Consider the following 14,530-nt stretch of genomic DNA (forward strand, 5'->3'; position numbering starts at 1 on the left):
TATTTTCTAACTTATTAGCAAATTTGCACACTTTGGTAGTAGAGTTATAATCCACAAAATCCACAGAGAGATAGATATTGAGTACAATTCTATACTAAATCAAATATAATATGGCAGCAAAGACATGAGGCAGGCAAACAAATGAATTTGATGTTAAATTTACACACAGGATGGGAAGATTACAAGTGATTAAATCTTTTAGTAAAAACACAGCTATGCTAAACAGATTAAAATGAAAAGTCTTATCCAAGAGATCCACACTTAACGAAAACAAGAAAAACACATTAATTTAATACAGAATGAATTTTTTCCAGCTTTACTGAGGTATAATTGACAAATGAACATTATATATTTATGGCATAAAACATGATGTTTTGATATATGTATACACTGTGAAATGATTAAAATAATCAAGCTAATTAACAAACACAACACCTCAGTTATCCTTTTTTTAAAAAATGGTGAGAACATTTATGAATGAATCTTGAATAAAAGATTCTTTTTTTTTTTTTTTTTTTTTGAGATGGAGTCTGGCTCTGTTGCCCAGGCTGGAGTGCAGTGGCCAGATCTCAGCTCACTGCAAGCTCCGCCTCCCGGGTTCACGCCATTCTTCTGCCTCAGCCTCCTGAGTAACTGGTACTACAGGCGCCGCCACCAAGCCCGGCTAATTTTTTGTATTTTTAGTAGAGACAGGGTTTCACCGTGTTGGCCAGGATGGTCTCGATCTCCTGACCTCGTGATCCACCCATCTCGACCTCCCAAAGTGCTGGGATTACAGGCATGAGCCACCGTGCCCGGTGAATAAAAGATTCTTACAATCATTCAGCAATAAACGAATGACCTGAAATAAGCCACAATTAATAATTATTGGGCCAGGTGTGGTGGCTCAGGCCTGTAATCCCATCACTTTGGGAGGCCAAGGCAGTAGGATCGCTTGAGCTCAGGAGTTCGAGACCAGCCTAGGCAACACGGCAAAACCCCGTCTCTACAAAAAAATACAAAAATTAGCTGGGCATGGTATTGCAGGCCTGTAGTCCCAGCTACTCAGGAGGCTGAGGTGGGAGGATCCCTTGAGCCTGGGAGGTGGAGGTTGCAGTGAGCTTAGATCACCCAATGCACTCCAGCATGGGTGACAGCATGACACCCTGTCTCAAAAACAAACAAACAAAAGGATTATTAGTCTAAGTCATTAAAAATAAATTCATATTTAGGTAATTTTTACTAAGCTACAAGAAAGTTCTTGTGATTTTATTAAAAACACTTTCTTTTCATAAAAAAGACAATGGACAATGGTATCCTTCATTTCTCCATCTCCGGCACCTCCAATATTCCTGTTATAAATAAATATGTGTGGCCAGGCGCAGTGGCTCACGCCTGTGATCCCCGCACTTTGGGAGGCAGAGGCGGGCGGATCACCTAAGGTCAGGAGTTCAAGACCAGCCTGGCCAACGTGGTGAAACCCCATCTCTACTAAAAATACAAAAATTAGCCAGGCACAGTGGCAGGCACCTGTAATCCCAGCTACTCAGGAGGCTGAGGCAGGAGAATCGCTTGAACCCGGGAGGCGGAGGTTGCAGTGAGCCGAGATCACGTCATTGCACTCTAGCCTGGGGGACAAGAGTGAGATGTTGTCTCAAAAATATATACACACACACACACACACACACGCCTACAGACGACAACAATCAGAGGAGTGAAAACTGCAGCAATCCTTTTCCCCACTGTCTTATTTTTGCCTATTCCCCTTACAACTCGTATTAGCATATATCACTGGCATAAAATACATAGAGAGAAGACTGCCCTTACTAGACCTACATGGCAGTAGTCAGAGACTGAGCAGTTGCATTGCCTAAAAAGAAGAAACATCAGACTGGGCACAGTGGCTCATACCTGCAATCCCAGCGCTTTGGGAGGCCGAGGCAGGCAGTATCACTTGAGGTCAGGAGTTCGAGACTAGCCTAGCCAACAAAGCAAAACCCAATCTCTACTAAAAATACAAAAATTAGCTGGGCATGGTGGCACATGCCTATAATCCCAGCTACCTGGGAGGCTGAGGCAGGAGAATCACTTGAACCCCAGAGGCAAATGTTGCAGAGAGCTGAGACTGCCACTGCACTTCAGCCTAGGCGACAGCTGAGACTGTGCCACTGCACTCCACTTCAAAAAACAAAGAAGAAACAATAACAGCAGCAATAATCCTCATCACCAAACACAAACCCCAAAGAACTTCTGAATAGGGCTCATTTCCGAGTTTATGATGTCACAGAAGAGTACCAATTACATGTGAATAATGACCATACCTCTAATTATGGTAGGAAAATAGGTCTGAAAAGTCCCTTGAGGATATAACTTCTTTGTAGTCAAACCAGGTCCCACCACATTTGGGCCACTGTGCTTCAGAGAAAATCTATGCTAAGATGAATGGGCCTGATTTAAGTTAGACAAAAATGTTTTCATTTTATTCTTAAATTTCAAATTAAGCCCAATACTTTTGATTTATCTTTGCAGGTATTTGTGAAAAGGATATGCTAAATTTTGTTTAAGGGAAATATAAAACTTCCCCTGGGGCTATTTGAAACAAAGAAGTGCTGGGGAGGGAAAGAAGGAAAAACAGAAAAGAATATATGGACGACTCCCAGTGTGATTAAGAAAAACTGAGAACCACAGAAAAGGAAGAACACAGACATCAAGTGAATTAAAAGGAGTCCAAAGCCTAGGGTTACACTTCTGACATATAACTGAGCATTTTTCTATAGTATACTAATTTTGCATTGTCAAACAGCACCAACAAGTTATGTCAACAATTTGTCCAACATGACACTTTGCAAAATGTTTCATGTGTCTCATTATTGAATTTTATTACACTAAACACATTAATTAAAATGATAGCTTAATGCTAAGCATAGTCTAAAACACCAAGTTCCATCATTAAATCAACAAACATTTACTAAGTATCTGCTGGTAAGCACTATAGGAAACACAGTGGTAAATAAAACAGATTTCCTACTTGAAAAGAAAAAACAATCAGGCAAGTTAGGAAAGTAGAGAATTGTATTCCTAGATCAATTTTCATTGTTTTTAAATTTTAATTTTGATGGTAATAATAATGAACATTTATAAACACCTTAGGCAACATAATGAATTCTTCAAGTTGTTTTTAATCCTACTAACAATATTTTCTTTTTTACAGATGAGGCAACTGAAGTCAAGATATTAAGTAACTTGTCCCAATTTAAAACAGCCAATAAGTGGCAGAGCATGGTTCTGAACCGAATACAAGTCATTCTAAAGCCCTTGCTCCTTCCTTCAGACTTCTAGCGATGGAAATGTTTGCTACTGATTTTTTAAAGTAACTAATACTTAGAGGAGTGAGCACTGGTACAGAAGAATATTTACCATGAGATTCAATTTTCTTGTACTTTATTACCTTTCAGTTATAAAACTAAACTTTATTATGTGGAGTGTCTGTTTACAATGTATACTAAATACACAAAATATAAGACTTCAAGGCACAGAAATTTCAATACCAATGGTCCTTAAATGGACATCATGAGAAAAAAATAGAATAATAATGTTTACGGCACTGAATTCCTTAGAAGAAAAGAGTTTCATAAACAATGTACTATCAAATACATGATATATTATCAAATAACTATTAACAAATTTACAACTTTTATGACAAATAACACTTTGGTTTCTCAATTGCTACCCCACTCAACGACTCCAAGATACATTCATAAAATTCACGATTCTTTATTGATGAGTTCAGGTAACTGCCCAATTTTGTAGAGGCACATGGGAATGGAATTATGATGCTGTGCTATTTTGTTTCCCTGAATTGCACAAGAAAAGGTGCCTTGTGCTGCCCAAGTCTTCAAAAAGTGCTACGCAGATGATCACACGTTCCTAAACTCTCCCTCACCTTTTCACCTTGCTTCCTACAGTCCTTGTAACCTTTCTAGCATAACCTCCTCATCTTGCAGAAGTGATCAAGTCTCAATCTTCGAGTTCTATGTAAAGCCCCTAGTATCTCAGAAGTGTTTATGGTTTCTTTCCTCCCCCTAGTTTCCACTGTGTTCTTACTAAGATTTTAAAATCTTAGTAAGATTAAGATTAAAATCTTAAGACTAAAATCTTAAAATCTTTAAGACTAAAAATCCTACCATGCTATAATACTATATGAACTTTTTTCCTGAAACTGATGTCCTCCCCTCAGAGAAACAGAAATCTCATGTCCATTTGCCTCACTCTTCTCAATTATGTATATAGCCTTTAACATATAAGAAATGGTGACTAAATTCAATTTATAATTCAAAAGTCTCTCTGCATACCACCACAAGATTCGTTTTCCCAATATATAATACAATTCTTCTGTTCAAAACCCTCTAATTGCTTTGAAGAGAACCTAAACCTAAACTCTTCACTTTAAAAAGACTCTCCAAAACTGACACAAAATTGTCTTTTCCAGCTTGCATATGTACTCTGTGCTTCAAACAGAATTACTTTCTATGTCCAGGACGTGACCTGACTGTCCTGCCTCTCTGCTTATGTTCAATTGATAGCTGCTTCCTGAAATCTCACCTGCTCCTTATCTCAACGGGCCAAAACTATACCTCTTCATAAGGCCCAGCTTAGATGCCATCGCCTCAATAAAGCCTGCCATGATAACTTCAGCTAACATCTGAGTTTCTCTCTAAAATCCTCTTATTATACAAACTGCATTACTAGTTATGTGTAAACATGTCTTTTCGAACACAGCAGGAGTTTCCTAGAAGTAGGTGCCACACATGTAATTCTCCATATTTTCAGTGTCCAACTCAATGCCATACATCCAAAAACATTTATAAATATTGGTCAAATAAAATAATTTGAAGAAATAAATATTAATAATGCTATCAATTATTTTAGTTTTACATACTTTATAAAATACATTATCAAAAAATGCATTATCAATATTTACCCCTGTACTCAACCTAATTAGTTCAAACAAGTTACATTTATAGACATTTGAGTTGTTTTTTGTTTTTTTGAGACATGGTCTTGCTCTCTTGTCCAGGCTTGAGCACAGTGGCACGATCATGGCTCACTGCAGCCTTGACTTCCTGGGCTCCAGAAATCTTCCCATCTCAGCCTCCTGAGTAGCTGGGACTACAGGTATACGCCACCATGCCCAGCTAATTTTTTATAGAGACAAGATTTGGTTAAGCTGCCCAGGCTGGTCTCAAACTCCTGGGCTCAAGTGCTCCTCAGACCTTGACCTCCCAAAGTGCTGGAATTATAGGCATGAGTCACTACATCTGGCCTCTATTTATTTATTTATTATTTTTAATTTTTTTTTGAGACAGAATCTTACTCCTTTCACCCAGGCTGGAGTGTAGTGGTACAATCTTGGCTCACTGCAACCTCCAACTCCCCAGTTCCAGAGATTCTCCTGCCTCAGCCTCCCGAGTAGCTGAGATTACAAGAACACACCGCCATGTTTGTCTAATTTTTGTATATTTAGTAGAGACAGAGTCTCACCATGTTGGCCAGGCTGGTCTCAAACTCCTGACCTCAAGTGATATGCCTGCCTCGGCCTCCCAAAATGCTGGGATTACAGGAATGAGCCACTGCGCCCGGCCGATTTATTTTTCTCTAAACATTCCTTAAGTATTTCAGAGGACCTTACAAAATACTTAAAATTTCTGTCACCTTCAACTTACCAAATTGTATATTCCTAACAGAAGTGCTTCAATGCAACCATTACTCTGTCTGTCTCGGCTAACTGTAAGCCGTAAATAAACCCACATCAATTCTGGCAAGAACTGCAGTGTGAACCTCTTAAGCCGAACCTCTGAGCTACGATAGAGCTCAAACAGCTGATGGCAGACAGGCTCCAGGAGCTAAAAGGAAAATAAAGTGCATTGGTCATTTCAATTCTTTTGGTTGTAACTGTTTTTTGTTGTTGTTTTTTTTAAAGGCACCTATATCTGTATAATACTTTTAAAATAGTCTTAATATTAATTTCTCCACATTTTGAGTTAATTTAACCAAAACCTTTGTGTAAAGAGACCACATATTAAACTGACCAATCCACTAACTATAAGAAGTATTTTGTGCCCATATATCAATGTACCTTTCAGTATACTGTACTACTAAATTTACTAGATTATTAGTCCTTTAGCCAATGTACTACATTTATATTTAAGAAGAATTTTCCTTTCTATTCTTATCAACTCTTACTATCCTCCATTTCAAAAATTTTCCATTGAAATAAGATAATTTTGCATAATATTGTTGGGAATAAACTTAAAATCTCAACTGAGACTATGATTTAAACAAATTATATACCACTCTTACTGAAAAATAATACACATAGGAATCTGAAGCATTCTATGTAAATCATTCGTTACTTAAATGAAAAACATGCCTCTTTGGAGGAAAATGTATGCATTTATAAGTGTTCTGTGGAATCAGTTTTCATTGTATTGATGTCATTGTCTCTAAGTACTCAGTGTCTTCACTGCAATATGAAATTCATTAAATCATCCACATTCCATGTAAAAAAAAGTTATATACCACTCAGTAGAAGGGATTTTGCAATAAATATTGGTGCATCCAAAATTCTAGCTAATATTTAAAATACATACAAGTGAAGCAAACCATTTTAAAACTGATTTAAATTTTACTTATTGTATTTATGTGAAAGATTTTAAAAAGCAGAAAAGTATCCAGAAATAGCTTTTTCAGTGTTCGATTGGCTAATTTTTCATACGATATCACACAATATGACTTATGAGGAACTTCACGATCTAGAAAACTGAAGAAAATGAACAGTTAAAATAAACTTTCCCACTTTTCCCTAAATATGTACTGCCAATTTAGAATGGGTTTGCTGGAGTAACTGTAGGCTGCACAAAACTGGGCTATGACTTTAAAATTCATATAAAATATTGACAAGAAACTATAAAATAATTTTTAAAGTTTAACACTAACTCTTTAAAAAAAAGAATAATAGTTCAGTAATTTCATGTGCTTTCCTCTATTCTAAATGATTAAAATAATGCATATAACTTTGGAAATCTACTTGAATATAGTTATATACATCTGTAATAATCTAACACTCTACAATAAAAAGTCACTGTCATGATAAAAACTGAACAAATCCATGTCAATTATACAGTTAATATATTTAGAAGAGTTAGGATTAGCTCTGGAAGAATTCTAAAGTTTAAAAAATTTACATACATACACATCCTAGTCTAGTAAATACTAAGCCCTTTATGTTAAATCACTATCAGAACAGTTTTTAAAATCTTAAAAAATTTTCCAGAGGTTGGGTGTGGAGGTACACATCTGTAGCTCCAGCTATTCACAAGGTTGAAGAGGGTGGATAGCTTGAGCCCTGGAGCTTGAGGCTGCATTGAACCATGATAGCATTACTGCACTCCAGCCTGGGTAACAGAGCAAGACTGACACAAAAGTAAAATATTGCAACTCTTCCCTTACATTGAAGTCTGATTATCTGATTGGTTTAATCAGATAATTGGTCAAAAGTCGTTGAAGTTAATGGTGAAATAAGACACTAAATTCAGGTCTTCTGACATCAAGTTGATGTTTCCACTCTACCACATTTCTTTTATTAGAACGGAGGTATAGATTGTTTAATCACAAACAGTGTATTCCATGTAGTGCCAATAATGAACAAGTAATAAACTTCTGGAAACTGTCAGTTGCTGGCTTCTTTCTTAAATACTGAGAGCAATATTCAGTTCTTTGGGAGAAGTAAAAAACTGTTGCTCTCACAAATTTGGTTTACTAAAAATTTAAGTAACTCTCCAAAGATTGCCTTCTCTAAACTTCACGGGCCATGGTACAATTATGATGAATTTCTTCTGTGAAGACCTTAAACTCCTCTTTCTCAGTAGCAACAGGTACACTGGCATGTGGGACACTATAATTTAACTAAGCACAGTGAAGTAATACAAGGTTACCAACATTATTACTCTGTTTGGTTTCTTTTAAGCGAATGGGGGGTAGATGTTGGCAATCCGGTAACTTTTAATCAGATACTACTACAAAGTAAGACTGTTAAAAATTTGCTGGTCAGGCACAGTAGCTCACGCCTGTAATCCCGGCAATTTGGGAGGCCAAGGCAGGCTGATGGCTCGAGCCCAGGAGTTTCAGACCAGCCTGTGCAATGTGGCAAAACCTCACCTCTACAAAAAATACAAAAATTAGCCAGGTGTGGTGGCACACGCCTGGGTAATCCTAGCTATTTTGGGGGGGCTGAGGCAGAAGAATTGCTTGAGCCCAGGAAGTTCAGGCTAGAGCGAGCTGTGTTCAAGTCACTGCACTCCAGCCTGGGTGACAAAGTGAGGCCCTGTCTTAAAAAAAAGAAAAATTGCCAATGCTATGTGTTCAAATCTTTAATTGTGGCCAGGCTCAACAGCTCATGCCTGTAGTCCCAACACTTTGGGAGGCCAAAGTGGGAGGATCGCTTGAGCCCAGGCGTTCAAGGCTAGCCTTGGTAACAAGTGAGACTCTGTCTTTAGAAAATAAAAAATAAAATTAGCAGGGTGTGGTAGCATGTGCCCGTAGCTAATTGAGAAGCTGAGTTTGGAGGATCACGAGTCCAGGAGTTTGAGGTTACAGTGAGCTATAATACTGTCACTGTACTCCAGCATGGAAGAGAGAGTAAGACCCTGGCTCAGAAAAAAACAAAAAAACAACAAAAAAACTTTAACTTGAAGCGTATGTCTCATAGCACCATGTTCTCAAATTCTTAATATAAATGATTCTGACCTCCCTTAAATGGCACCACCACCCACATCAAAAAGTATTAAAAATCATTATCCTTGGGTTAGAAAAAATCATAACTGACACCTTTCCCAAATTTAGCAAACACTGTTTTGACATGATAATTGCTAAGAGACATGCTATTTGATGAACACACTGAGAGTATTTTGATGGAATAATGAAGATGAAGCCTAACTTGAGTGGGTTAAAGAATGTGAGGTGAAGAAAAGGAGACAAGTAGACAGAGGCTATGAATAAGCAATATTTTATGAAGTTCATCTGTGAATAGGGACAGAGAAATGGGGTAGATAATAGGAGGTAAGCTCAAATAAAGTTTTTAAAAAATAGAATAAGGTTGTTTATCATATTCCACTCATCAGGGAAAGAAAAAAAGATCAGTGATGGAAGAGAGAAGGAATAATTGCAGGACTCGAGTCCTTAAGGTAGCTAGAGAAGATAGGATCCAGGCCTAAGTAGAAGAGATGGCTTTTGATACAACCTGAGATACTTCAACCACTAAACACCAGAAAAGGCAAGAGAGTGCTGTAGAGTAGTAGATTTGAATCAGAAAATATGAAAGTTTCCAAATATTTTTTCTTTTTTTTGAGACGGAGTCTCACTTTGTCGCCAGGCTGGAGTGCAGTGGTGCAATCTCGGCTCACTGCAACCTCCGCCTCCCAAGTTCAAGCGATTCTGCTGTCTCAGCCTCCCAAGTAACTGGGACTACAGGCGCGCACCACCACACCCAGCTAATTTTTGGTATTTTTAGTAGAGACAGGGTTTCATCACGTTGGCCAGGATGGTCTTGATCTCTTGACCTTATGATCCACCCCCACCCCGCCTCCCAAAGTGCTGAGATTACAGGCGTAAGCCACTGCACCGGCAACTATTGTAAGTTCTAATTCATATTAAATATGGCACATGACAATTTTCTAAAATAATTTCTTGTAACCTAAATAGTACATTTGTTTCTTTCAGAATATAACAAAATCAGAATTAAAAGGGACCTCCTTCTATGACTAAAGTCCAGAATTGTTCTGAAATTCTATCGAATTTATCATTCTGTTTTTCTGAAGTCTGAACACATGGTTAGAGCCTTCTAACCTGACAGGAGACAGGAGAAAAACTCAAACCTCCTCTAGCAACTAGTTGATAATAATGAATGCTGGATCTTGAGCTCACATCCCTCGAGTTGTAATTTTTCCATTTCTAGCCATGAGAGAGCCCCAAAGTCCCACACATTAATATTATGAAATATGACAACAGAAAGTAATGAGAATAGCTTTTTTAATGTAAAAGCTTCCAAAGTATTATACAAAGAAATAGGAAAAGGTTACTTCTTATACACTTCTGAGCCCTAATGAAAATGTCATTTTAGAATCTCATTTTGTACTTCACTGTTCTTCCAATCAATATTATTCTATGTTTGTTATGTACATGATAAAATACTAGATTCTAGAGAAGTTACAAATATAGAATATTTGACCACTGCCCATGAAGAGCTTACAATCTAAAGAGAAAGCATTAAAACAAATACATTTTAATAAGCAAAGCTTAAATGTTAAGATAGCGCAAAACAAGGGGTAGGGAATACACACATTCATTATTCAAACAAAGAATTCTGAAAACTCTTGACCATATGGATATGCATATACGTACATTACGCATACCCAGAGTTATAAAACATTCAGAAATACACTGCAAGAGAAAAAGCAAATGAATCCTGCAATTGCTGCTACAAATAGCAACATATGCAAGTCTAACTGAGAGCCAATCGCAATTTAGGAGACAGGAAAGAAGGAGGTCAATAAGCAAGCTTTTAGTGATAGGACAAAAATGAAGATGCACTTTAAGTTAAGCTGCTGGTTAGGAGGGGATTACCTGAACTTCTTCAAACTCACTCCAGTACACAGCAGAGGCACTCTTGGAGGCTGTATCTGGGAAGATAAGAAGCTACTTTCCTGTGTGTTCCTTTCATTTTCATTTTAAGCATACATGAATCCAGTGGTGATAAAACTGTATGTCACACTACTGTGTTAATGGAAAGATAATGTGTGTATTTTGCATAAGTTAACATACAGACTCAATAACTGCACTTTTTCCTTCTGTCACAAAGTTAAATAATACAAAACTCTTATTCTAAGTTTATCGATCTTGACTACTTAGACTAAAAAGTGCTTCCTCTGATCCTTTTCAAGCTAAATTGACTAGCAGCATCATTTTGTGTTATCAGTTTGATTTTAGAGTGATTATACCTAGTTATATATTATCAGAAAAATAACTGTAAAAATACTTAAGATAAATAAAGCTGGATCAGTATACAGTTAAAATATGGCTTCCAGAGCAGGAAACATTCCAGAATAGGCAACAGAAAAGTTTCAAATAAATAATCCACTGAGATGAATGGTCACTAAAATCAACAATCAAAACATACTGCACATTCAACAGGAAAAAATTTGACCAAAACATTTCAAAATATGGAAAGGCAGGGAATAGGGAAAGCCAAAGCAACTATCAGAATGAAAAACAGCAGAAAGAAAATTTTCCAGATTCACAAGGAGAGAAAACTATAAAACTTAAATTTACATGTTTTGGTAAACATATTTCATTTCACTATGTAGAAATTATTTTTCTTGAGCTCTCCTACCTCATTATTCGAATCCTGAATAACTTTATAGAGGGCTGGTACAAGTGTTTTTTTCCGGTGTAAAGTTGCCGCATAACTGGTGATCTGAGTGTCAGGTAATGCCTAAAAGAAACCACCAAAGGAAAACAAAAGTGAACATTTGAGAAGTGAGGAACTTTATTTTACACAAGTAGTTCTTGAACAGATTTATAACAAACTCAAGTAAGAAAAGTAAAAATAATTAATATAAGGATATAGGCTGGGCACAGTGGCTTATGCCTGGAATCCCAGCAGTTTGGGAGGTCAAGGCGAGCGTATCACTTATGGTCAGGAGTTCAAGACCAGCCTGGCCAACATGGTGAAACCTGTCTCTACTAAAAATACCAAAAATTAGCCAGGCGTGGTGGTGGGCTCCTGTAATCCCAACTATTCAGGAGGTTGAGGCAGAAGAATCGCTTGAACCTGGGAGGTGGAGGCTGCAATGAGCCGAGATAGCGCCACTGCACCCCAGCCTAGGTGACAGAGTGAGACTCCATCTCAAAAAAAAAAAAAAGAAAGAACCATCAGAGTGCAAACAAATTAAGTTAGGATGTTATAGTATAGAATTCTTCTAACTACTCAACCATAAATACTGATTAGAAATCACACATTATACCAAGATTTCCTGAAATGGGCCATCCTAAATTAATCTCATCTTTTAAAAAATGTAGGATGTTTCAATTCTTGCATTTATGTTTTGCCAAAACATTTATAATTCCACAGTATTCATAAATTACATAGTTTTCCATCAAGACTATTTGACTTTTAATTACAGGATAGAAAAACGTAGGCACAAATCCTATTTTTGTGCCTTATTAAAGCTTGGTGGATCTTCTCTTTTACTGAATATATTTTAAAATATTGTCTCATCAATCTTAACAACTATTTTCATTTTTACATATCACCTTCTAGCCATTATTCATATTAGTACCATTTTTAAGAACTGTAATTACAGAAGCACGTTATTTTGTATTTTTTCATTTTCACTTCCTACCATATTTTTATACGTTTCTCCATAGAGCACATATTCACTGTTTGAATTACTGACATACAGAATAATATAATACATTCTGATCTCCAATCCAATTTACCTTGAATTCTGATAACCATTCTTCCACCACACAACGGTCAGTTCCCAGCATTTTCTTTTACCTTCTAATCCTCTTTTATCTCTAAAAGAAAAAAGCATTGAAGCTGAGGACAGTAGTACTTATAGAAACAACTAGAAATCAATGATATGTGCCTTTCACCAAGGGAAATTAATCTAGTATACATTTTAGATAAAGTGACTTGTTTTAGTTTGAAGCACAATTAAAAGAAAATTTCCAGAAGTAAGTTCTAGCTGGGCGTGGTGGCTCACACCTGAATCTCAACACTTTCGGAAGCCGAGGTAGGAAAATCACTTGAGCTCAGAGTTCAAGACCAGCCTGGCAACACAGTGAGACCTTGTCTCCACTAAAAATCAAGAAAATTAGCCAGCAGACATGGTGGCGTGCACATCCAGTCCTAGTTACTTGGTATGAAAAGGTCAGAGGATAACTTGACCACAGGAGATAGAGGCTGCGGTGAGCTACGACCATGCCACTGCATTCCAGCCTGGGCGACAGGGCCAGACTCTGCCTCAAAAATAAAGTAAGTTTTATGTTTAATGATACATTTGAAACCTATTATCCTAATGCTTTCATATTTTCTCCAGCAAATTATACTTCAAAGTGGCAAAGATAAGTGTCCTGAGTAAAATCAAGTTGCACATTATCCAGACAAATGCACAGTCTACAGTTTTATCAAATACATAACCAGAATAAGCTACATATCATAAAACGAACCGAGAGAGTATAAATGACAAAGCCAGATAAACCAGAAAGCAAAGATTACATATTCAACAAACCGATTATAAACATATATGCACCATACAAAATAAGGCCTCTGAAGAAAATAGATCCATAAATCTTCTAAAATGGAGAAATAGCTGGGCACAGTGGCTCACGCCTGTAATCCCAGCACTTTTGGAGGCTGACACAGGACTGAGCCCAAGGGTTCCAGACCAGCCTGGGCAACATGGTGAGACCCCATCTCTACAAAAAATTTTTTAAAAAACTTAGTCAGGTAGAGTGGTGTGCACCTGTAGTCTCAGCTACTCAGGAGACTGAGGCAGGAGGATCCCTTGAGCCCAGGAGGTCAAGGCTGCAGTGAGCCATGTTCACGCCACTGCACTCTAGCCTAGGCAATAGAGTGAGACCCTGTCTCAAAAATAAATAAATAAATAAATGAACTGGAAAAATGCCCAAGTAGAAAAAGCAAGCTATAGGATGTAAACTGTAATTCCATTTAAATGCTAAGGGAGTCACCCCTGGGAGTTTATCAGCACCCAAGTAGGCAGCTGCTGAAAAAGCTAAAAAGGGATTCAGTAAGAATTGATTGATTCATTCCATAAGTAATTCTTAAGCATTAACTATATGGCAGCCATTATGCTAGGATCTGGAAATAGAATAATAAACAAATCCAGATGTACACCCACTTTAATGAACCACTTATCTAGTGGAGGAGACCAAACATATTTTTGCAAAGAGATGAAGGGTAAGACGGAAAGAAACAAAGACACACAAAAGTATAAAACAAAGGAGCCAAATATTGACTAAGGAATCAAAAGAGTTTCTCTGAGGTACTGCTTAAGTTGAGATATCGAGGATCCATAGAGTTAAGGGGAGTAGAAAGAGAACATTCTAGGAAGAGGAAACCACTTATACAAAAGGTCCTGTGGCAAGAAAAAGCACAGAAAGTTATAGAATCTAAAAGATCCAAGTGGTTTGGAGTACAGAGCGCAAAGGGCAAGAACTGAGGGTGGACAGGCAGGCATGGTCTGATCGTATAGGAAGTTTGAAGGCCAGGAATGGTGACTCACACCTGCAGTCCTAGCACTTTGGGAGGCTGAGGTGAGAGGATTGCTTGAGGCCAGAAGCTTGAGACCAGCCTGGGAAACACAGCATGAGACTCCCATCTCTACAAAAAAATTTTTAAAAATTAGTTGGATTTGCTAACATCATAATGTTAGGATCAGATTCATACATAACAATATTAACCTTAAGT

The 14,530-nt window shown here is 37.4% G+C and overlaps 1 protein-coding gene across 5 annotated transcripts in view; it reads right to left on the bottom strand.

Moving 5' to 3' along the window:
* Positions 1-14,530, bottom strand: part of FAM126B (family with sequence similarity 126 member B) — an 86,712-nt gene that overhangs the window by 33,892 nt on the left and 38,290 nt on the right. For 4 of the 5 annotated variants that reach the window (XM_023218653.2, XM_023218683.2, XM_023218660.2 and 1 more), the window contains exons 3-5: positions 12,535-12,615; positions 11,426-11,527; positions 5,703-5,882 (exon numbers count right to left, since the gene is read on the bottom strand). In XM_023218653.2, coding sequence (XP_023074421.1) covers positions 5,703-5,882; positions 11,426-11,527; positions 12,535-12,585 — 333 coding nt within the window. In that variant the 5' untranslated portion in view covers positions 12,586-12,615. Of the gene's footprint in view, positions 1-5,702; positions 5,883-10,659; positions 10,716-11,425; positions 11,528-12,534; positions 12,616-14,530 lie in introns of all 5 variants that reach the window. The other variant, XM_023218675.1, reaches the window with a different exon arrangement.

The sequence above is a fragment of the Piliocolobus tephrosceles genome, chromosome 11 (genome assembly GCF_002776525.5).
Source record: "Piliocolobus tephrosceles isolate RC106 chromosome 11, ASM277652v3, whole genome shotgun sequence".
Taxonomy (NCBI): Eukaryota; Metazoa; Chordata; class Mammalia; order Primates; family Cercopithecidae; genus Piliocolobus; species Piliocolobus tephrosceles.